The 24,018-nt window shown below is 38.9% G+C and overlaps 1 protein-coding gene across 1 annotated transcript in view; it reads right to left on the reverse strand.

The window, feature by feature from the left end:
- Positions 1-24,018, reverse strand: part of LOC110073801 (nardilysin) — a 53,241-nt gene that overhangs the window by 3,296 nt on the left and 25,927 nt on the right. Inside the window, exons 12-28 of the mRNA XM_020783391.3 lie at positions 23,543-23,663; positions 20,508-20,566; positions 18,904-18,958; positions 18,461-18,565; positions 17,282-17,405; positions 16,798-16,884; positions 16,054-16,173; positions 13,698-13,749; positions 11,035-11,185; positions 9,095-9,222; positions 8,050-8,212; positions 7,247-7,278; positions 6,354-6,492; positions 5,592-5,639; positions 4,567-4,619; positions 3,193-3,276; positions 892-982 (exon numbers count right to left, since the gene is read on the reverse strand). Of these exons, the coding sequence (XP_020639050.3) occupies positions 892-982; positions 3,193-3,276; positions 4,567-4,619; positions 5,592-5,639; positions 6,354-6,492; positions 7,247-7,278; positions 8,050-8,212; positions 9,095-9,222; positions 11,035-11,185; positions 13,698-13,749; positions 16,054-16,173; positions 16,798-16,884; positions 17,282-17,405; positions 18,461-18,565; positions 18,904-18,958; positions 20,508-20,566; positions 23,543-23,663 (1,612 nt within the window). The remainder of the gene's footprint in view (positions 1-891; positions 983-3,192; positions 3,277-4,566; positions 4,620-5,591; positions 5,640-6,353; positions 6,493-7,246; positions 7,279-8,049; positions 8,213-9,094; positions 9,223-11,034; positions 11,186-13,697; positions 13,750-16,053; positions 16,174-16,797; positions 16,885-17,281; positions 17,406-18,460; positions 18,566-18,903; positions 18,959-20,507; positions 20,567-23,542; positions 23,664-24,018) is intronic.

Here is a 24,018-nt window from a genome sequence, read left to right on the forward strand (position 1 = left end):
AAGAAGAAGAAGAAGAAGAAGAAGAAGAAGAAGAAGAAGAAGAAGAAGAAGAAGAAGAAGAAGAAGATTGACAGCAGACCTGGAGAATATATGTCGTTGAAGTAACCTAAGATCCACCCATCTTCTATTTTTCTGTCAACTATGTCTTTTGCACCCTTGCAAAAGACATAGACTTAAAGAGCTCACAAATTTACTTTGAGTACCTCAACTGAATGGAGTTCACCACACAACTCTGGCACTTACCTCCCCAGCTTGAATGACATGGATTAACATTATGGTCTTTCTACAAGAGATATGATGGTTGTACAAGTAATAGCTGAGCCAGTTGCACTAGTTGTAGTGCATCCAAGGGCATCAAGAACACACTACTGCTTGTGCAACTGGAAAAAAAGAACAACCAAATTCCACCATCATGGATTACTTGCTATCCAATGTTACTTTACATTTCGGTCTTTTTATATGAAAAGGGATAGGAGTATTCTGGGTAGTGGAACAGAATCAACTAGCTTAAAGTTATTCAACAGAAGCTTGACTAGAGCAGCAGTGAGACTGAAGGACCAGCTGCTCTCACATAATCCTGCTCAGGTGTTGAGATTAAACTAGTTCCAAAAGCAGAATCTTCATCTGGCAGAGAACAATGATTTCCCTACTCTTTGGGGAAGGATCACGGCTGTTTGTATATCAATGGTCAGTGTAGCTAATACAGAACAGAATGGACTGATGAGCTGATTTGGCATTAGGCATCCTTGCATGCTCCTGAGCAATGTAGTCTCAATCTTGCAAGCAAGCATTTTGTTTGTGACCAGCCCTTTTCCCAGAAATTCCTGATAAAGTTTCTGTGGCTGGAATTATCCAACTTCAGGCACCATGTAAGCAAGCCATTAATCTTACCTGAGCAAGGAATTCTTCTTCTGATAAGTGCCGAAGCTTTTCTTCAAACTGAGATAGAAAATCTTCTATTTTTCTGTCAACTAACTCGGTGCTAAGAAAATGATGATCATCAATAAGATCCATGTTTATTAAAATATTTTGTAAGCCACTAAGCTACTAATGCCTTATAAGACCTCCTGAAAACAAGACGCTACCCTATCCCATGTAAAAATGATAAGAACGTAAAGAGATTTCTTTTTTGTTTTGTTTGTTGCGTTTCTTTTAATGGATGAACCATTTTTAAAAATGGCATATTTATTCTTCTGTTAGACAACGCCATTTAATGTGTGTGGCTTGTCTTCAGTCCGAGACCATTTCTCCTCATGAGAGGGACAATCACTTGTGCCTTCCCCTTATTATCACCTCAGAGACCTCCCCTGGGTGACCTCTGGGTACAGCAAGCATTGTAGTTGCAATATGGCGGGCATGGGCCTCAGGAACAGAAGATTCCAGACTGGTGACTACGTTGTTAAAATGGTGTTTGGGAAAATAGCTTTCAACAGTCAGTGCTGGGTGACAAGTACATCCAAGCAAAGATTAGCACATGTTTTGTAAAGAAAAAGGTAACCAGGACATATATTCAGCCTAGCTAGTATTACTGCCTTCAAACATGTGTGTGAAGACAACTATTAGATAATTTTTGTATTCCTATTCTTTCTGGCCTTTTTGAGTTCAGTCCCCACTTACTGTGCATCTTGTGAGTGTGTATCTGTGTGGGGATGAGCTTAGATTGCTTAGAAACCAAAATTATGCCCCTGGTCCTCCCACAGATGGCTGTTTTCAACTACTTAAAAAAAGGAAATGGGGGAAAATACCTTGGCATGTTTCAAGAAAAAAAAACACGGTGGTATCTTATTTTTGATCACAACAATTATTTAACCAGTTTAAATATTTAACACAATTTTTCAAAAATATGCCCGATTGATTTTTTTTAAAAAAATTGAATGCATTCATTTACACTTGGGTCTGAGTGCATAACTTTTTAAATTCTAACTTGGAATCTCTGTTTATTGCTGGACCCGAATTAGGATTGCTACTAGAGATGAGTATGAACCGTCGGTTCAACAGTTTGTGCTACTTCTTTTAATGGCTGGACAGGTGCTCAGAGCTTCCTTTTGCAGCATCCAGAGGACACGGTAGAAGCCATTGCTTCCAAGTGGGTGCCCACCAGAGGAAGAAGGTCTGGGAAATGCTGAGCATCTGTTCAGCTGCTAAACAACTCAACAGTTTGTGCTCATCCCTTGTGGCTACAGTAAGTTTAATACTTACCATGTGATTGTCTCCTTGCTGAGAATAACATTATCTGGTGCAGGGACCAGAACTTTTCTTCAGTTCATTTCCCCCCCCCACACACAATATACCAAAAATATGCAGTGTTTTTTTCGTATTAGTGACAGAAAGAAATTAATCTACCATAAATGCAAGGGAAAGTAGCTGACACTTTTCACATCTCCAGTTGAAGCATCATGGAAAAGAAAGAGGGTTTGATGGGGTGGGAAGCCACAAATCTGTAACTTGCCAGTGGCCCTTACAGAAAGCAAGATGATGATCCAAGTTTGGAAGTTTTAGCTCAGACAATGCATCCAAATTTTTTTTTGCAAGAAATAGCAACGGTTTTGATAACCTCTTGTACATTTCTGAAGAAAATGAGTCTACACTTCTAGTTTGAATCAGTATTCCCCGAAAATCCTTTATCTCTGGGGTGCACAACCAGCTGCCCCCAGCTGATCGCTGCACTGTAGTATTTATAAATATATTTCAAACTAATGTAAGCAGTACCGGTTGTTGGAACAAATACTCTAATATCTGCTTTCAGAGATCTTCAGCCAGCTAACATCAGCTGTGTTAACTTCCATGAAGGTTGTAGGACATTAATCACAACCAATTTGTTCTACCAGCATTAATGTGACTTAGTAATAACCAGTACTTAACCTGGATCAGGGCCATAGAGATGATGAACACACATGCCTCTTACTGGCCTCACAATTCATGTACAATGGCTTGTACAAGAAAACAGATCTCAGTAATGACATTAATTTTTTTCAAAAGATTTGGAAGAGAGGAATAGAAGTATTTATAATGGAGAATTATGGGGAATATGATGCCTCTTGGCTACACTGTATGTTTTAAGCATGTCATAGATATTTTTTCCACTCCAGAAATCTTCAAGTCTTAACTATAAGTTCTTCAGAACTCCATCTCAAGGCTGAAAGAATAATATTAAATTTAACTGCACTTCAATGGAAAAAATAGGATACTTACTTATATTTGGTTGCCTGTGTTACTACGGTAATTGAAAAACCCAGGATGCCAGATGTGTTTCTTGTGGAAGGGTATACATGGTAGCTTAAACCAAAAGAGAAGAATAACATTCCACGTGCACAAGTCATTTTATTCTGATCATTAACAAGTACTGCATTAAGTTATCTATGGGAGCGATCCACCATCCACGTCTTCATCTATCTGCTCATGCAAAGTGTATGGAACCACTACTTGGTTGGTGTTTGGAATTATATTAGACCCACAGCTTTACTGATTTCTTTGTCATTGCCCCAGTCAGGTAAAAGAGAGAAGAAATACTGTAACCATGGGTCAGCCCATAGCCTTGACCAGAACCAGCTGGCACAAAGCTGTGTCTTCTCTCTAAAACAGCCCTTTCTAATGGCTAGATCCCCTGGTCATTTTAAACAGGATTATACTTGAATGTTGGTTTTGCTTGTGCTGCCTTCTTCTACAGCAGGGATGGCCTTGAGACTGCAGGATCTGCTTTGTTTCTCCTTTGATGCACAAGATTTAGGAAATAGCAATGAGCAAATCGGAGTCTGGTGTGGGGAGGAGATAATGTACTCAAAATCTATTGGTAGCTGAGGTGGGAAACTATAGAGTTGCTGCACCGCCTTATTTCCTCCCCTCTCCTCTTCCTGCCCAGTGAATTCTGGGTAAAGATCCACTATCTGCATTGAGTGTTTGTTTGTTTATTTGTTTGTTGATTGATTGATTGATTGATTGATTGATTGATTGTACTGCCCTATTAGTGCAAAACAACTATTCCGGGCAGTTTGACAACAGATTAAAACAAAATATAGAAAACTAAACAAACAATTTAAAAGACTAACAGTATAAAAAACCCAATGACACCAGAACAATTGAGATCTGGAGATGAGCAAAATATCAAGCTGGGTCAGTATGAAAGGCCTCTCTACAGAAGAACATCTTAAGTTTTCTTCTGAATGAGTAAAGGGAGGGAGCCAGGTCTAGTTCCTCCAGAAGCTGATTCCATAAAGTTGGCACCACCATGGAGAAAACCCTGCCTCTAGTGGGCAACTTTTGGGCCACCCTCAAGGTGGCCACATGGAGAAGCCAGGTCTGGTGGATTGGGCAGAGGCCATTGGGGTCAGATGCTCCAACAAATAATGGGGTCCCAAACCATGGAAAACTTCCTATGTAAATATCAAAATCTTGAACCTGTGCTTCCTTTAGTACAGGGCAGGTAGAGGGGCAGCAGAATGACAAGGAGAGGCAAAGGGAAATTTGGAGGAGGACTGGGAAGGGGAGGGGAAGGGAGTCCAGACAGAACCTTCAGGGGCTCATATAGCAAGGAGAGAGAACAGATTTTTTTGAAGATAGCAAACTCACCCCAGTGTATTCTTGGTTCGCAGGAAGTCAAAGCATGGCTCCTCCATGTGCATCTGAAATCAGTACAATTTCTATATGTACATTTTTATTAGACATTAAACCCACGTATTATAAATCTCAAGATGCTGCAATACAATACTTATTTCTTAAAACGCCTGGTCCTTTTTAGTCTGTTAATACTTTAAGGCTGCTTTCTTGGCGCTCTCAAGATACATAAAAGAGAACACCTGAATAAATATAGTTGCACAAACACTAGATAGTATACAATCATGCATATTCCTGTCCATTGCAATCTGCAGCCTACACGTATTTATTAAAAGGGATCAGTCTGTAGAAGTTTCTCTCAAAAGAGTATCCAGTCCAACTTGCTAACACCTGCCAGACTAGAAATTTTATTTTGTCTCTTAGGCATGTGCGGAGCTGGGACATGCTAATTAAATTCATAGGTCTCTAACAAGGACAGGTCTGATCTAAGAAAGGGGGAGGATGTTGAGAACTCAAAATCTTATTCTCAGAGGAATGGAACTCTAATTCTTTATTTATGTCCAAAGAAGCCGAAGTCCTTAATTTTGAAATCCACTCCATTTCTTTCTCTAATTTTTTCAACAAAATCCTATTGTTCTTGGTACTTCATCTCCCTCTATAGGTCTCCTGGACTCATCAAACAAGTGAGCGAGAGATGTTTGTACTGCTTAGAAAGTAGGACTGCGAGAAAACCACAGCGAGTAGAAGGAAAGGTTGAATGAACACCAAGGAGAAATGAGGAAACAACAAAGAAATACAGGTGAAGGGGTTAAACAGCAGAAGAGATAAGAAGCCCTGAAGTGTGGTGAATTAGGGTTTCTAATATTGTGAAGATGGTCACTTCTACAAGTAATAAGTAAAAGGACTTTTAATCTGCTCCTGTACCAAAAGCTCCTTAAGTAACTTATAGATAAATAAAACTGAAAGAAACATCAGGAAACAGGGACCATGAAGCAGAGGAAAAGCACCCATTCTTAAACTTACGAATCATGATAACTTACCACGAGCAATTCCATGAGTGTATAGTCTCTTAAATGTTTCGCACCTATCTATAAAAAATAAAAATAAGAAGAAGAAGTGTGACTAATGGGGTTGGTGATTACTTGATGAACCCAAAAGGTCTGTAAGTTTCACAGCTGATCACTGAAGAGACAAAAGACTAGACGTGGGCTATTTGTATTTGTTTCCCCAGAGATACGAATACAAGTAGCCCATATTTATGCAGCATAAATAAATCTTTCTTTTAGGCAGGGGTGGGCAATATCAGCAGATTGGGGATCAACATTTTTTTTTTTGCTTCCAGACTCAAGTCATGAGTTGCAGCAGTTCCAGCAGTGGCCATTTGTAAAAAAATAAAATGGAATCAGGAAAGGCCTGGACTGGTTTGGGTTAGGGTATATGAGGGGCCTCAAAGAACCTCTCTCAAAGGCTCCTAACGCAAATGCAGTAGCTTCTGGTGGTGTCAAAGAGCAAAATGAAATGAAATAATGTGGTGTGAGTGGGCTCTCAGATGGGCATAACATACAGAATTTCAGTCAATGTACTTATCATGGACTATGGATAGACCTGGAGTTTCCTCCTAAAAAATACAATCTTAAGTGTTACATCATGGTATTTTATACCAGGTGAATTATGGCATGATTCCAGAATTCAGTGACATCAAAAACTATGATTTACTCAATACAGTGAAAAAGAGGCGAAAGAGAAAATATGTAAAGTGACAGGCACAAACACCAGTATAACTGGGCCTAGATCTACATTACCTGATAGTAGACTGTAACATCAGAATTTGGATCACCTTTGTGAAGGGACTTCACTTTACACAGGATGTGAGTGTTTGGCAGTTCTATCACCCGGAACTGAATAGGACATCGGTGAATTAGAGGAAGGAAGCGCAATTTTCTGAAGAAAGAGAGAAAAGAAGAAGAAGAAAGCATAGGGAAAGCATAGTGACAAACAACTGATCTCTTTTTTAAACTGAAGGGGGGGGGGAGAACAAGGCCAGAATCCTGCTACATTATAAAAGAAGCACACACATTTTTGATTAACAAGAGCTTGTTGTGACATTCAGATCTGACCAACTATAGTTATGGTGCTGAAGGTTTTTTGAAAGGTCAGATCATAGTTAAAAGACCTTGGCTTGTTTCGACAAATTATAGGGGGGAAACTAACCATAATTTGAAGAATGTCCTAAACTCTGGTTTCTTGGTGGAAGATCTCCTTCCACCTTGAAGACAAGCTAGTGTAGAGGGGACATAGCAGTGCAGGAGCTGAAAGCTGACTGCAGCTCATCCTTGAAATCCCGGATTTTTTGTTATGTGTCATCCCTGACACTATGCTTCATCCTTTTAAAACTGTGCTTCCCAACCTTGGGTAAACCAAGTGTTTTTGGACTGCAATTCCAAGAAACCTTCATTTCTGGAATTGCACTCCAAGAACACTTGGGTTACCAAAATTTGAGAACCACTGTTTTAAAGAATTACAAGAGAAATCAGGGATGTTATGTTAATGAATGTTAGAAAGCAATACTAATCAATCTGTATTTTTATTTTATAACACAAATAACGGACAGCTATATCAATGCAATATGCACCATAAATGAGAAAATTCACTGTAACATTTTCCCACACACTGAGGATCAAATCAAGATACTCACTGAGCAATATAATTCATAAACTGCTTTGATTCCTAGAAGATAAATGGGAAAAGGTATCAATTTTTATTTACATGATTTTTTTCAAACACACACCCATACACATACACACACAAAATAGACAGAAATGGGTCAATAAGGAATTTTCATTTTAACATAAATTAGCAAAGGTTTGTAACAGCTACGTGCTGGGTTTTCAATAAAAATAGAACCCAATTTACAGATGCTTAACTTTTCTCTTTCTTTCTTTCTTTCTTTCTTTCTTTCTTTCTTTCTTTCTTTCTTTCTTTCTTTCTTTCTTTCTTTCTTTCTTTCTTTCTTACTTACTTACTTACTTACTTACTTACTTACTTACTTACTTACTTACTTACTTACTTACTTACTTACTTACTCACTCACTCACTCACTGGAATATTTAAAGCTAAAATTAGTAAGTATACAAATACTAAAAATAATCAAACAAATACCACTCTAAGAAATGGTAAACAAAGCAATATCAAAAACAATTAAAAGTAGTACGGCATGACAATCCATTTAAAAACCCCATTCAGAGCAGCCAGTCACTGAGAGAAAACCTTGTGTGCAGAGAAAGGTCTTTGTTTGTGCAACAGCAAAGATTAAGCCGATCTGGCCTCCTGTGGGAGGGAGTTCCAAAGTTTGAGAGCAGCAACAGAGAAGGCCCTCCCCTGGGTCCTCACCTGTGCAGGTGGCGGGACCAAAAGGAAGACCTCTCCTAATGATTTTAATCCCCGAGCAGGCTCATGAAGGGAGATATGGTCCTTGAGATAGTTTGGACCTATACTCACATAGTTTGTAAAATTTCCTTGGACAAGTCCTTCTACCCATAGATGTGATTTGAAAGCTTTTACAAATTCGAGCATTGATTCAAGGGAAATGCCATTAGTAACAGTCTGGTACTTCTCTATTAAAGACCATCTGCCATGCTCTAGTATTGAGAGTCGTAGATCTCTGTAAACCGAAGGAAAGAGAACATCCAGCAAATAGACGTTAATTCACAAGGTTTTATCCTGGCATTTTGTGCCCTTATGACTGCAAAAACTCGAAAGATTGACTCTAGAGAACTATTCACATTAACCATGAGTAGGGCATTAATGTTGCTAATCAAAGGCTAAATGCCACTTCTGATACTATGGTTCTTCACCTATCCTGCCAGAAGCAGTCTGAAAGTTGTTCATATATCTAGTCCACGGAATAAACAGGTGTATCATATTGAAATAGCTGTGTTAATGTTGCTTTTAACAGTTTTTTTGCATGCATTTATGAGCAAATTTCATAGGAACACTTTTCATGGCATCACCCACTCACTGGAATACCTTTCTTTTCAATGAATGCAATTAATCTGCAAGTTATCAAATACTGAAAATAAGGAATTCCCAGGTATTCTACGTACCAACAAACTCATTTTGTCTCTCGGCATGGACAGCTAGATGTGCAGATGCACAAAGACAGCTGGCCGAGTTCTTGAAAGGGAAGCCAGGGCGCTGTCTCTAAAGATGACAGCGATGGAGAATGAAGAGTAGGAGGTGGCAGGACGAGTTAGGAAGACAACAGGGACAGTGGGGAGGGGGATCCATTTTGCCAAAGCAAAATGAGGTGCCCAGCAGAAAAAGTGTGGCACTTTTTTTTGTTTCGGCAAAATGGAATCCCCAGACCAAAGTATGACATGAACCACGAACCAGACCAATTCGTGGATTTTTTTCAATTTGTAGTTTGCTTCATGTCCATCTCTAATGATGACATTTCCCATGGATGTTTCTTTAGTAAGTGAATTTATATCACGGAGCCCTAACATTATAGGATTTTCTATATGGTCTCCCTAAAGACACTCACTTTGCCAGGGTATCTGTTTTGATAAGATAGTTAAAATATGTCTTTTTAAGCTGCTCGGTTATCATCTGGAAAGCTGAAGGTGTGATACTGAGGTCTGACAAGTGATCAATTACAAGTTGGAAGAGCAGCTGAAAAGAAAAAGACATGTTTTATAACAAGACAATTTGGGACAAATAAGAGAGTCACATGCAATTCATAACACAATCCTGTTTCTCAGTGCATGCACAATTTACACAAATTGAAACTCAACAAATGCAGAGCAGCCGTGCTGCATATATATGGTGAAGGGGGAATGACGCCCCATCTAGAACAAGTTGATTCTATAGTTCCTAGGTCTGAAAACAACCAATCCATACAAAGTCCATCTTGTCAGGACACAGTATCACTTTGGTAGCCAGCTCATTTCACCATTCAGACATCTATACCGCCCCACTTGGCTGAGGTGACAGGGAGAAATAAAACTGGGTATCATCAGCATACTGATTACATTCAAATTGTAAATCCCCGTGAATTCTGAAAAGCACAGGGGGCAGAATCCTGTGGAACCCACCCCCCCCCAGTTCCTGGGCAGAAATTGTCCAATGTGATCTGGAACTGATTCTGCAGGCTAGAATGGAACTATCCTTACACTATGCTTTTGTCTTCCTTTGCTCAGAGGTGGTCCAAAAAGGTACCACAGTTGATGAGAGATCCAAAGGACCAACAAAGTCATACTTCCTGTATCCCTCTCTCAGACCATGTGACCGAGGGAGACCCAGATTACTTTGGTCCCAAATCCTAGTAAAAAAATCCAATGGAATTGCTTTGCTGGCTTTGTGTTTCCTCCAGGAACACCTAAAGCTTATTGATCTCCATTTTGTCATAGATCTTGCTCAAAGTGTGGAGAGTAGCTATTGGTTGGAAGTTCTGATGTTCTTTTAAGTCCAGTGAAATCTGCTTCAGGGGAGAGAACAGTAGTTCCTCTTTCAAAGAGATTGGAACGATCCCTTAGCATAATGAGGCACATCCTGCTGCCCATCTTCACCCAACCATTTCCCTTCTACTACCTCATCAGCAAGAAGGGTAAGTTTCAAGCATACATGTTATGGAGAAGACCACTTCAGATCTCTTAAACTCTTCAGGTTGCAGCAACAAAAATGAAACAATGTGCTGTCTTGCATACCTGCTCAGATCCTGATACATCTATAGTATCAAGATCCGAATAGATACAAGCAGCTGACTATCCAAAGTAATTAGCAAATTCATCATGGCAGATGTCTGATGGTTCCACTCCTATTCCTTCTGAGCCAATACCAACAAGAACATTACTGAGATACCAGTAGACCAGATAGGCGGGGTATAAATAAATAAATAAATAAATAAATAAATAAATAAATAAATAAATAAATAAATAAATAAATAAATAAATAAATAAATAAATAAATAATACTGGACCACACTTTGTGTCATACAGTAGAGACAGCATGTCATGTTTGGTCATACTCAGCTTTCATGTTTGGTCACACTGAGTTTTTTTAACTTGTACCACCTATGCTCCAGACATCATCTATTCCTCCATTTAACTATGAATAGACCTTCCATTAAGATCTACAAGGACACTTGGTAGCAATTGTGTCATAGCTTCTCTATCTCCTTGCTTCATAATGAGACCAAAGACTCAACTGAATTATTTGTGCTGTTGGCTGAAAAAAAATCCCCTCTCCAAGCTTTCTGAAATCCATTATGTCACATATATTTATGGACAATCTTAGCTGGTTCCCCATCTCAGAGGGTTTGCTATCATCTATCCAAACTCAATAAGGAATTATATATCCATGACAGACAATCCAGAAGCAAAATCCAAATGCAAGGTGTGAGATCCAAATACCAGGCTGATATCTGTCAGATTATTCAATGTAATGAATGTAAGCTTCATTTATTAACATACAAAGGCTACTCACAGGTAGTTTATGGTTAAATCCTTTCACTCGGATGGTCATGCCATGCTCCTTGGCTATGACTTTGTATTCCAGTTGGGCAACATCTGCTTCATATGCTGGTTCAGCAAGGTTGTGGCTAAGGATGCTTATGAAAGTATCAAAAAGGACCATACTAGGTAAGGAGCAAGATGAAAAAGCACAATAGAGTTGTCAGAGCTTCATGGAGTAGACATCAAGGTGGGTATTCATTAATATAATGTTATTTCACACGGGGCAACTATACATCTCAGAGCTTTTTCACTTCATATCTGCACCCACTCTGCTTAAATTGTTGTCCCCATAAACAAAACTGTGACTTAAAATATTCCCATTAGTTATAATGGAATAGAGATGCTAAGAATAATCATGAAATTATTTTTTAATTCTCAAGTCTCACAAAATTTTCCACCTCTCAAGGAGAGTGAGAAAAGGAGACTGTAGCTGCATGCTAAGGTTTTCTTGCCTCCATGATCTGTGCAAATTATCTCTGCAAAAATGGTGTCATATTTCCTTGACAAGTGAAGCACTCACATCCATACTGCCCACCCACCCACCATTAGGAACAGAATGATTAACTGATTGTTTAAAAAAAGAGGCAAACTATACTTTGGATGTCAAGCAAAAACAAAAGAAGAATATAAAAATAAAGCCTCCGTAGTTAGAGCATGGTTTGCTAGAAATTCTGGAATTGCTTTAAGGGAGATGTTTTGATGCTGCTGTTGTTCATCTCAGAACTGAGTATTTGCATTTGATCCCAATATTTTTGTATAGCTCTGTATGTTTGTATATTTTGATGTTTTATTTGTGGCTGGTCGTTGACCGTAATAAAGTTTTATCTATCTATCTATAAAAATAAAGAAGACAAAAACGTGGCTTTTTAAAGACCAACGGCTATATTTTAGTGTGATTAGATACTGACATAGACGTCTGAACCTGCACTTCATGCCAATTCATACTTTGTCTGAATGGGTGTTTGGCACTTCTCAGCCCCGCCTGCTCCTGTGGGCACCCAATCAGAGGCAGTGCCTGGAGGAGGAGAACCTGGGTACTGCCTCTGAGTGGGCACTTCCCAGAGGAGGTGCGGATGGGAAGCACCGAACACCTGTTTGCATGAAGTACAAACCAGCATGAACTGCTTGGTTCATAGCCATCTCTAAATGTGATATTTTGTGAACAAGTCCGCTTCTTCAGACTTGTCCATGAAAGTTCACATTAATATTTAGCAGTAGTCATTGTACCAAAACATTTTTGTCTTCCCTTTTTTCTTTTCTTTTTGCCTGATAAGCTAGCACAGGATGATGCAGCTACTTCTTCCAAAACTATCCTTTGGATACTTCTAATCTTTACAACTCCATACAACAATACATCAATCATAGACATTTTAAGCAAGTTGCATAATTTGTGTTAAAGATAGTTTGCATTAAAGTCTTCTTTTGCACAATTCCACTTAATTTGCAGAAGAATTACAGTGGTGCCCTGCATAGCGACGTTAATCCGTTCCAGGACTAACGTCGCTATCCGGATTTGTCGCTATGCGGGGGGGGGTACCCATAGAAACGCATTAAACTCTGTTTAATGCGTTCCTATTGGGGAAAAACTCAACGCTATGCGGGGAATCTTCCATCCGGCTGCCATTTTCGCTGCCTGGTAAGCAAGGGCAGGGTGCGAAAATGCTGCAGGCGGCCATTTTGTTGACCCAACAGCCATTTTGGAACCGCCGATCAGCTGTTCCCAAAACATCACAATGCCAAGATCGGTAAGCGAAACGCTTACCGATCATCACAATGCGATGTTTTGCCTATTAAAACATTGCAATGCGATCGCATTAGCGATCACAAAAAATGCATCACTATGCGGATTCATCGTTAAACGGTGCACTCGTTAAGCGAGGCACCACTGTACTTTGCATAAATATTATGCTTTGCTAAGAAAAAAGATTCTGGAGACAATTGCACTTAACTTGCATGAAAAATGAATGCTTGTGCAACAAAATACTTTACTTTTATGGTAAGGAGAATAGGTTTTGTACTTCTCAGTCTTTGCCTGCAAGAATGCGGAAAGAAACAATCTACATCAGTGGTTCCCAGCCTTGGATCCCCATATGTTCTTGGACTAAAACTCCCAGAAGCCTTTCCCACTCGGAAAGGGAGTTGCATTCCAAAACATTTGAGGGCCCAAGGTTGGGAACCACTGATTTACATGTATTCCTAAATGTAGCCTTTAGAAAATTTTGTTGCCCTACAGAGGTCATTTTGGGTACAAAGGAAGGGTTTTTTAAGGCTTATTGCTGAATGAGAGATCCAGAAGAGAGGCGCAAGTTCCCAGATGACAAACCACAGTTTGTTTCACAAATAAAGTTCAGTTAATCAAGTCAAACATGGACTTAGAAACCTCTGAGCTATCCTGTTTTACTCCATGATTGTCCTCTTCTCGAAAATACACTCAATGATCATGGATTACGGTACTATAAGCAACACACTCAGATTTTATTTTTATTTATTTATTTATTAAATTTATACCCTGCCCCTCTAGATGATGTCTACTCGGGGTGCAAACAATAATATTCATAAATAATCAAACAAAGCAACAAAGAGTCTGTGCAAGAATGTTAAATGATACCAAGAAAAGAAGAAATTACTACCTACTTCAGTGCAGATTCTTGTATCAGTGGGGACACCAGATAGAAACAGATAAATGCTGAAGAAAAAATAATTGAGATGGAAAATTAGATGAGATATTGCACTCACTTAAATGTATAGCCCTTTAGATATAACAAAAGCCCCGTCCAGGTGTTATTACATCCTGTGCTGGCTGGAGTGCAGTGCTCAGATTGCTCCCCACACCCACTCTTCATGCTAGGCTGGTTTAATTTAAAGCCAAGAGATGCATGGTCATGTTTAGGCTCTAAAAGCAGGCAAGAGCCATGAAAAGTCTGGAGAATTGTGATTCTGCACACAAGCAGGAAGCTCTCCTATTTAGATCTGTTCCTACTCATATGGAGAAAGCACTGGAGGAGGGGACGGGGTTACGTGTTCTCCTCTAACCGAGTTTATAAACCTAGATTTGATAATTCCTGAATAGGGTCAGTCCATTTTTTAAAAACACTATATTTTACCATCCTTAAGTAACCATTCTTACTTCCATGTCTGGAAGTGTGTGCTCCTTGGATCAATTGATCATTGTCTGTGAATGCCTGAGAAAGGTGTATGAGCAAGGTGCATGTGTATGAAAAGCTGTTTCCAATTCTGGAAATAAAATAGGTTTCAAATTGGTTCATATTTGGAGACAGGGACCTACAGTTGGGGTTAGACAAGAAGATCCTGCCTGAACCAATGGAGAGCCATTGTGGCAACTTAGAATTGTTCATACTGGGCTGGATGAACCCACAGTGTAACTCGGTATAAGGCAGGTTCCCATGTTCTGAAGTTGAGCTCCACCCATACTGACATGCCACAGCCAACAAGCCCAGTGCTGATTGGCCGGTCCTGTAGGAAGACCAGATTGCTCACAGACGGCTTGCAGAGCACCACTGCTTATTCATTCCTCCATATTATCCTCAAAAGCTAGGATGAGAAATCTGGTCAGTTTTATTTACATTCTATTCCCATAAGATGACTGCATCCCCATCCTGTCCTAGTTTTGGATCTCAGCTGCAAGATTTTAAAAACATTCTTCCTGCACATATGTTTGTCATAAATGTGATATATGCTTTTCCAAACATGCATTGTTTCCCCCCCTTTTTTTACACAGATTAAGGGCTGTTCGTGCATATTTTTCAATATAGGTCTTTTAGTTACGTATATTTGCCTACATGTAATTTGAAAAAGCAAGAAGAAAAAAAATCTGATGTTTAAGGATTCTGCTTGGTGATGAGAAACCAAATGATGCCTGTGCATGTTCTTTAATACTTTCTGAGGCCAGACAGTGCAAAAGTTAATGAAACATCTAACTTAATGCAAATTTCTTTTCCATTCCTATTCAAACCCACCGCGAATCCTGCTACATAGTCCCATAATCCTCATCCCTATCTGAAACATCCTAAAGGGCAAACCTTGCCTCTCTTTCCCCTTTTATCTTCAGACTTTAAATTACAAACTCCCCAGGGCTGGTTGCTAAAATAAGTGAAGTCTGAAAACCCTCACTTTCTGACAGGAGTGTAGTTGTTCAGTATTCCAACCAGCCAACTGGCTCAACCATATAAGAGTACGGTGTAGTCTAATGCATTATTGAGTGAGGACTCTGGAGACCTCCCAGAAACTCCCCAGACAGTGGTAATGGTAAACTATGACTAATATCTCATGTACCTCAAAAACCCTACTAGGTCATGAATGTTATATGGTGGCATATAACAGCAGCAGCAGTTACATGGGCATTTCAATAGTTTGAGGAATTCAATGCTCCTAGGTAAAGGTAAAGGTTCCCCTTGACAATTTTTGTCCAGTCGTGTTCGACTCTAGGGGGCGGTGCTCATCCCCGTTTCCAAGCCATAGAGCCAGCGTTTGTCCGAAGACAATCTTCCGTGGTCACATGGCCAGTGCGACTTAGACACGGAACGCTGTTACCTTCCCACCGAGGTGGTCCCTATTAATCTACTTGCATTTACATGCTTTCGAACTGCTAGGTTGGCGGGAGCTGGGACAAGTGATGGGCGCTGACTCTGTCGCGTGGATTCAATCTTACGACTGCTTGGTCTTCTGACCCTGCAGCACAGGCTTCTGTGGTTTAGCCCACAGCGCCACCACGTCCCTTTCAATGCTCCTAGACACAGCTAATTATAATAGCTTCTTGATAACTCATTTTGAACTCCTTTCCCATCAGTTTTCTCCAAGGTCGATCAATAAGCATCTTCTCATGGCAAGAGCTCTCCAGAGTGCTGACTGCTTCTATAAGTAAACCAAAGAACCTTGAGGCTTTCTATGACATTTAGCTTGTCCTCCCCCATACTCTAAATACATATATATGCCTTGTATATATTTTAATTCACTGTCTATTGACTTTTACCTTTGGGGACACCAAACTTATTGTCCTCTTTGTACCAGAGACAACCTTGACGTGATTCCATTATTTTTTTAGGATATTCTGTGGCACTGGTGCTCGATTTCTTGACAGAAAAATCAGTTGCTAGTGTGGGATGTAAGATTCAGAGGTTACTCAGTTTGAAGCCGGTGTTCACACATGACCTTGGATATAAAACTTGCTTCTTACATAACTGGGACATGTTACCACTCTTATGGGAAAAGCAGTGAATTATAATACTTTCAGAATGTTCAATGTGAACTGTACAATGCCAGTTAACAAGCCATTATATGTGCAAACCAACCTGCACATTATTATCAAATATCGTGTTTACTGTTAACATATCACGTGTACTATTTAAAAAGAATGAAACAAAAGCGAGAGAAGAGGGAGACAAGCAAAGTCTAACATTTTAAAGGAAAGAACACAATGTATACCACATCATAACTAGTCAACCCCAGAATGCTTCTGAGATGCTTTATGTGCAGTTGATGAATGTATGTGGATGGGTCCTGTACCACTCCCACATACTGAGGGAATGCAAGGGAAGGCCTTCAGATGATTTTGGCTGAGTGCATGAACAGATTGCTTTGCAATCAGAAATATTTTATTCATCTGTGTTATTTATAAATCACCTCTCAGTCAAGAGTAATCCCATGCAATGTGTACATTCAGAACACAACACAATACAATTCATTTTTCATTGAAAACAACAAAACACAGGCTGACCTATATATTTGTTTTCTTCAGGCAGATGTAACTCTGGATTTAACTCAAAATCAGTGTCCCACAACTTTTTCCAATATTCATCAATATCTGTGGATAGAACGGAATACAGAATCTCTCTCTCATCGCCAGGTGAGTGATTTAATAGAAGTCAAGTATTAATCTGGCTCAACAGCCATAGCTCCGTTATAGTCTGAAATTCAGTCTCCACAAAACCAAATGAGTGGTTTGTACTCTCATATTTGTCCCAGAAACCCTTCTAAAGCACAAGAATAGGGTGCTTTAAGAAGGGCTCAACCTTTCCAATATAACACTACCCATGGATTTAGCTAGGGAGAAATTAGGAAGATTGATTCCTTATTTCATATTGAGATCAGTCAGATAAACATCTTCATGCAGCATTAAGTCTCCTCAATGCCTAGTGGTTGTAAGATTCCAGAAGCAGACTTAAAAATACAGTTGTAAAGACTATAAATTGTTGTTTTACCTGAGACATAGTACTTTGTCCCGAACCATTTTTCTTTCAAGTGACATAACCCCTCATGGGCGGGAGATAACAGGAAAAGATTAACTCTTTGAGGAACAAGATGATTAAGGGCATCTGCAATGATCTGTTAGTATAAAAGAATATGTTCATTAATTTTAAGTAGCTATTCCTGCCTATCAACTAGGAAGAACTACCTCCCTTCACTGTAATGAATTGTCCCCGCCCCCGCCCAGCCTCTTCTCAGGCTATTATAGAGAACTGTAGTGGGAGATGGAACTTCAGGTCAAATGTGTCAGGATCTTGTAGAAATCTAAGTGGATTTCTAATGGAGGTGCAGGGAATAAAGGAAAAGAAATTCAGTCCTGTAAATCATTACAAGATAGCAATCAACCTAGGATGACTATGTCAAATTCAATTTAAAATTGTTCTTTTTCTCAGTTCCACACTTTATTACTTGCTTAGTGTCACATCAATTCATGGTTTTACAAACAAAAGGTTTACAGAAATATTATGCAAAGGTGTTTAGTACATTTTTCAACCCTGAGTGCTCACTGGAAGGACAGATCCTGAAGCAGAGGCCATCTCATGAGAAGAGAAGACTCCCTGGAGAAGACCCAGATGTTGGGAAAGAGCAAAGGCAAGGGGAGAAGGGCACAACAGAGGACGAGATGGTTGGACAGAGTCATCGAAGCGACCAACATGAATTTGACCCAACTCTGGGAGGCAGTGGAAGACAGGGGGGCCTGGCGTGCTCTGGTCCATGGGGTCACAAAGAGTCAGACATGACTTAACGACTAAACACCAAAAAATGTTTGTGCACATTTTTCATTTTGAAAAATTGCACTCCAATATTCTGAGAAACCTGACTTGCATTGCAGCTCATATTTTGATTTGGAAAGTGCCCATTTTCATATCAAAATGTGAACTGAATAATGTTCCACACCCAGATGAGAATATGAGACTATGCTCACGTCCTATACACAATGGATACATCATTGGTATATTTACTATGGGTATTGCATAAAAGTGCAAGATTCATATTTTGGGCAGTAAATATGCCAAAAGGATCAAAGTGGTCTTAGGTAATTGCTACCCCCTACGTTTACTACTCTATGCAAGAACTCTTAGATTAACACTTACGTAATTTCATCCTCCAAAATGCAGAGACAAATCACTTACTTGAGGGTTATACTCAGTTAGCAGTTGATCTCCTATCAATAAGTCCTCCTTCTGAAAAATGTGCATATATTCACAAATGTTTTCTACATACTCAAGAGGGTCAGTCTGGCAATGAGCAGTGGTTCCAAAATCAAAAAAAGAAAAAGAAAAAAGAAAAAAAGCAGGATTCCTTAGAAAAAAATCGTGCTGCTTATATACCGCCCCATAGCACTTCAAGCACTCTCTAGGCGGTTTACAAATTAATTATGCAGGCTACACATTGCCCCCCCCCCCAGCGAGCTGGGTACTCATTTTACCAACCTTGGAAGGATAGAAGGCTGAGGATCTTGAAATATGACATTGGATCTCTGTAAGATCATTACTAGTTTCTCAAACAAACTATATATTAAGATGTGTAGCATGAATGTAGACACAAGGCAATATTGGAAATGAACAACAATCACCTGTTCCTGGAAGCAAAATTCATTGCCTTCAATCTTCTGAATTTCTTGCCATATTCTATAAATAGAAAAATTATGACTATATTTCTTTACTTCCACTCATAAAACAACCAGCCAACCTGAATTTCTGTAGTAGATCTTGAACAGAAAGCCTTTTTTCTTCATTCGTATTGTTGAATAACCAAGAGATGAGGGAGGGACTTTAAAATTACACAAGAACATCAAGCCATGTTTACTTGTTGGTTGCATTCATACCTTTCTTTCAAAAATCTCAAGAGTGATGTACATGGCTCTCCTCCTCCCCCATTTTATCTGTGCAACAACCCTCTGACATACACTAGGCCGAGAGAAACAGACCGATTGAAAGTCACCCGGTGAAATTCTTGACTGTGGGGATCCCAGCATCTAGAACATGGATCCCCCACGTTCTAGCTTGATAATCTAATCACTGCACAGCACTGGCTCTCTCTTTGCAAAACATTTAGTGAACATGGATTAAAACCTATTTCACATAGCTGGACGATAAGAGCCCTGTTAACCCTCTTCAGTTTGGGTTAATTGGATGTGCATATGGGGAAGGAAACTATGTCAATGACCTGGCTAGGTTCAGGTTTATGTATCCTAATCTATATAGGCTTATGCACAGCAAGTCTACATATATAATCTATTTAAATACCAACTGCTCAGTTAGGGGCTCTTAAATGAGTTTCTGAATGGGGCTACAGCATCATTTCATTTGGGGAAATGTTGTCAGTTTTTGAAATACCAGAGATGACAGGAGCTGTACTCCAGGCATGTAGAAGATGTCACATGGGGAGAAGAGAGAGAATATTATATATTTGAGAATAACTCTTTGTGGATTATCAGAGACAGGAGAAAACCTATGGCCCTTTTGTACTGTATGCTTAGTAAGTAATGCCGATTAGAACAATAGCATCCATATATCCATGTAGTGTAGCAGAAGGAAAAGTCCGTACTTCTTCCATTTTGAGAAACTCAAGGAAATTGACAGTGCTAAATTACTGGTTTACTTCTGGGAGCTAATTTACAATAATAGAGAAAACAATAATACTTTTGTTGATGAAATGTTCAGATAATCAGTCAAAGAAGGTCATTATAAAATGATGTAAACATGGCAATCTGAAAAATCTTGCAAGCAGTCTTCCAGCATGTAAGCAGGGCTAGCTACATCTTGAGTAATCGTAATGGTTCTTGGACTAAGAAACAATGGGTCTCTGGAAAAACACAGGCACAAATAAGATGCTTACATTTACGCCACTTGCCTGATTAACATTTGATGACTTCCACCTGATTATGCAAAGTGATTTCATTGTAAACATTTGTGGGCCAAATTAATAAAAACAATCTGTCTAAGGTGTTTGATCTGTGATGACTCATTCACACATGGAAATCATCACCCAACGTAAGCATGTGAATGCTGACATTAAAATAGCATAATTCCCACATTTTCTTTATGCACTTATTTTCCCCTCTATCATTTGCTGTCTAACTTCCAGTATATACTGAATATGCATTAGGGGGAAAAAATCAAAGGGCAATAAAGTTTTACCCTATTACCTAACACACCTCACCACCTCCACAAATACCTTTTTTCAGGACCATTTTTTTGCAACATCTTCAAGTACTGGAATATAATATGGATAACCTGAAGATGGAAAAAAGAAGATAGAGTCTCATGAAAAAAATCAAGGTTAATGAGTTATATCTGGCCCACGTTCTCATGTATTGTCCACAGATATTTCATCAGATACAGTGTCTGTGAAAGGGACTAGGCTTATATAAGACTCTTATTCTTGTAGTTTCTCATTCTCAGTGAGAAACCAAGAAGAAGAAACTCAAATCTTCCTGTCTCCTTGCAGTGACATTTCTTTGGATTCTAAGAAATCTCATGGGATTTTATTTTTATTTTTTGTAAGTGGAACAAACTGCACAGAATTATTATAATTCTTGCACAAAATGATGTCATTTTCTGTACAAGACTTCCCAGGAAAGGGGATGAAACTGCACAGAATTTGGTGGTTTCTTTCACCAAAATATAAGTGAAAAACACAAAAGTAAGTGGGAAAAACAATTTAGAAAGCTAAGAAATCTCAGTGGTGCAGGAGAAGTCTCCACAAGAAGTCTATGTGACAAGACCCGGAAAATGTGAATTTATTATTCACATTCCAACCCTTGTGTTTCGTACTAAAGAAAATAGGACTAGCCATATGTTTTAAAAAGAAAAGTTTGACTTCATCATCAAAATAAATTTGTATGTGGTGGACATGCGCAAACAAGAACTGCTAAGTTTTGGCAAATGGTGACTGACGTAAGTGGGGTCTTGACTTGAGAACTTAATCCGTATTGGAAGGCGGTTCTCAAGTCAAAAAGTTCGCAGGTCAAATCTGCATTTGCCGTAGGAATGCATTGAAAACCATTTGATCCGTATCTGCTCTTTTCCGTCCATAGAAACTAATGGGAAGCTGCTATTCTGCCTTCAACCACTAGAGGGGGATATTTTGTTTCTTTTTTTCTTAGGTCAAGAAAGGTTCAGGGAAGGCAGGGAAAATACAGTCCAGGCAGTACCAGGCAGTCCGAAGACTGTCTCCCAATCCACTCTCTAAACGCTGGGAGGAGTGAGGAAGCAGACAGGCACCCTTTTCACTGGCCAACAGTTAACTGAAAGTTCACATTTTGCACTTTCCCTGCCTCCCACGTGGGTTTTTTTCAGTTCTTAACTCAAATCTAAGTACTTAAGTCAAGTCAATATTTTCCTATGAGAGTGGTTCTTAAGTCAAAATGTTCTTAACTCAAGCCGTTCTTAAGTCAAGACCCCACTGTATTCTGAGAGGTTCTTAAGATATGCCATCCCAGTCTTCTAAAATATGCTATACTAGATAAATTTGCAGGAGATAACTAAAATTGCAATACATAAAGGAAGGTTACAAACAAGAGATTGGAAAATGCTAACTGGCTTGTCAAAAACTGAATGGCTCTTATAAGTTGTGAAAGAAGTGCCAATGGTAAAACTTATTTCAAAACATCTATTGGTACATCAGCAGAAATCTGCAGCCCTCTGAATGTTAGTCAGCTACAGCTCCTGCCATTCTTGAATATGGGACCAGACTGGCTTGGGTTGATTGGAATTTGAACAATATCTGGAGAGGGCACAGATATTATCAATGGACAATAATCTTCGAACTCCAGAACTGGAAGGGATCCTATGCATTGTTGAGCCCAGCCTCTATCAAGGAGATACGGTGGGAAATTGAACTTCCAACTTCTGGCTCCACAGCCAGATACTAAATCACTGAACTATCCAGCATTTCATAACAATATATCTGCACAATATATATATCTACCCTATACAGTTCTAGCGGCTTGATATAATTTAAACTCCCATGGCCCCACATTCTACAGAATTCTGGGTGAGATACTTTGAATTCTCTGCTACCAAACTCTAGGTCATTCCGCTGAATTACAGCATTAATGTTCTCTGGAAGAGAATTCTAGGTCCATCATCAAAGTATACAGAGGACATAGAAGGAGACTCCCCAAAGACTGGAAAAGCATTGTGAGTACACTTAGGTATTCTCTGGGCAATGGCATACAGTTGGCAAATCCTTCACTACCAGAAATGTTGTATTGGAACAGCATTGAAGCCACCCACTCCATGGACACTGACCCTCTGAGGATGGCTGAAGTCAAGGAAACATTTCTGCAGAAATCTCAAGCTATGACCACTTCTGGCCAAAAATCACTTGATTGTCTTTATACTGGTTTTTGATTTTGCATATATATTTCATGTGTGTCCATAATTTTGAATTATGCAATGCTCTGATATGAATGAAGAAAGAAAATATCACACTCTATATTTTGTAGGATGGAGCATGACAATTACAGGTGGTAACAAACTGCTATAACTGTATAGTACTGTATTAGATACACACCCTTATAGCTTCATTATGAAGAAAACTCCAGAGTTTAACTTTGCTCTGATACTTTTGCTCTTCCCTACTTGTTTCCCCTTGTTTTGTAGTCACAATTAAACATTTAAACAAAAAGGAATTTTGGGAAAAGTTGTGTGCATGGCATAATGTGAAATGGTAGGTGCCACAGACATTGTACAATAGGCAATGAATGATTCACGAATACACCTGAATTTGATTCTTTGATATCTGGATTTGTATTAAGAGTACTGTGAGCAATATTAAGAAATAAATCCATCTCTTGTATACAGTTTTAGAAGAGGCAGCCATGTTAGTCTGTGCAAGTGTATCAGGCAAAAACAGAAGAAAAATTAAAAACATTAAAGAACAAATTCGAAAATGTTGTGACCCATTAAAGATTGTTATGTCTTAATGTGAACTTTTGTGGATAAAATTCACTTCCTCAGACAAGAGTGAGATAACATGGCAAACTTTTATATATTTATACATAGCATCAAAGTACAGAGCCACTGCTTGTTTGGTTATAAAGTTACAAATTATGTAAGTCAATGTGTGAAAAACCAATTTGCCATGTTATCTCTTTCTTTGCCCTTTATTCTTTAATTGTCCTTTTGTATGCAGGTACAGGCTCATTGCAGTATTGTATGTTTCGAAATGCATGAAGATAAAGGCTAACAAAAAGGGGAATTTACCTCATAGAAATGCTCCAAACCTTCATCTGTTAATGTCACAGAAATGCTGAAGATAGAATAGATGGAATTTTGTTCAAATCCTGTTTCACCATTTCCACCATATAATGCAATAGCCCAAAACCTATTGCAATATAAAAGCACATTTCATTAAAGGCATCAAAAGCATTCTATTTTAATCTGTTTTGGCTGTAGTATAATAGCGAATAAAGAAAATTAAGGTCTTGCCTTTCTAAAAGGAAGGTACTCTTCAAAAAATAGTGATGTTACATGTCCTACAATATTCTACAAAATTTATTTATTATTACAAAAGGTGCTTACACCGAGATTTGGCAATATGCAATCGTCTTTACAGTTAATGGTTTGGTTAATGAATTGCTGATAATAAGACCTTTTAAAAGAGTATTTAAGAAAAATATCTCTGGCCCTGACCAGCCCTAATATAAATAACTAATGCTCCTCGAAATGTTGAATGCTCA

This window comes from Pogona vitticeps, chromosome 4 (genome assembly GCF_051106095.1).
Source record: "Pogona vitticeps strain Pit_001003342236 chromosome 4, PviZW2.1, whole genome shotgun sequence".
Lineage (NCBI taxonomy): Eukaryota > Metazoa > Chordata > Lepidosauria > Squamata > Agamidae > Pogona > Pogona vitticeps.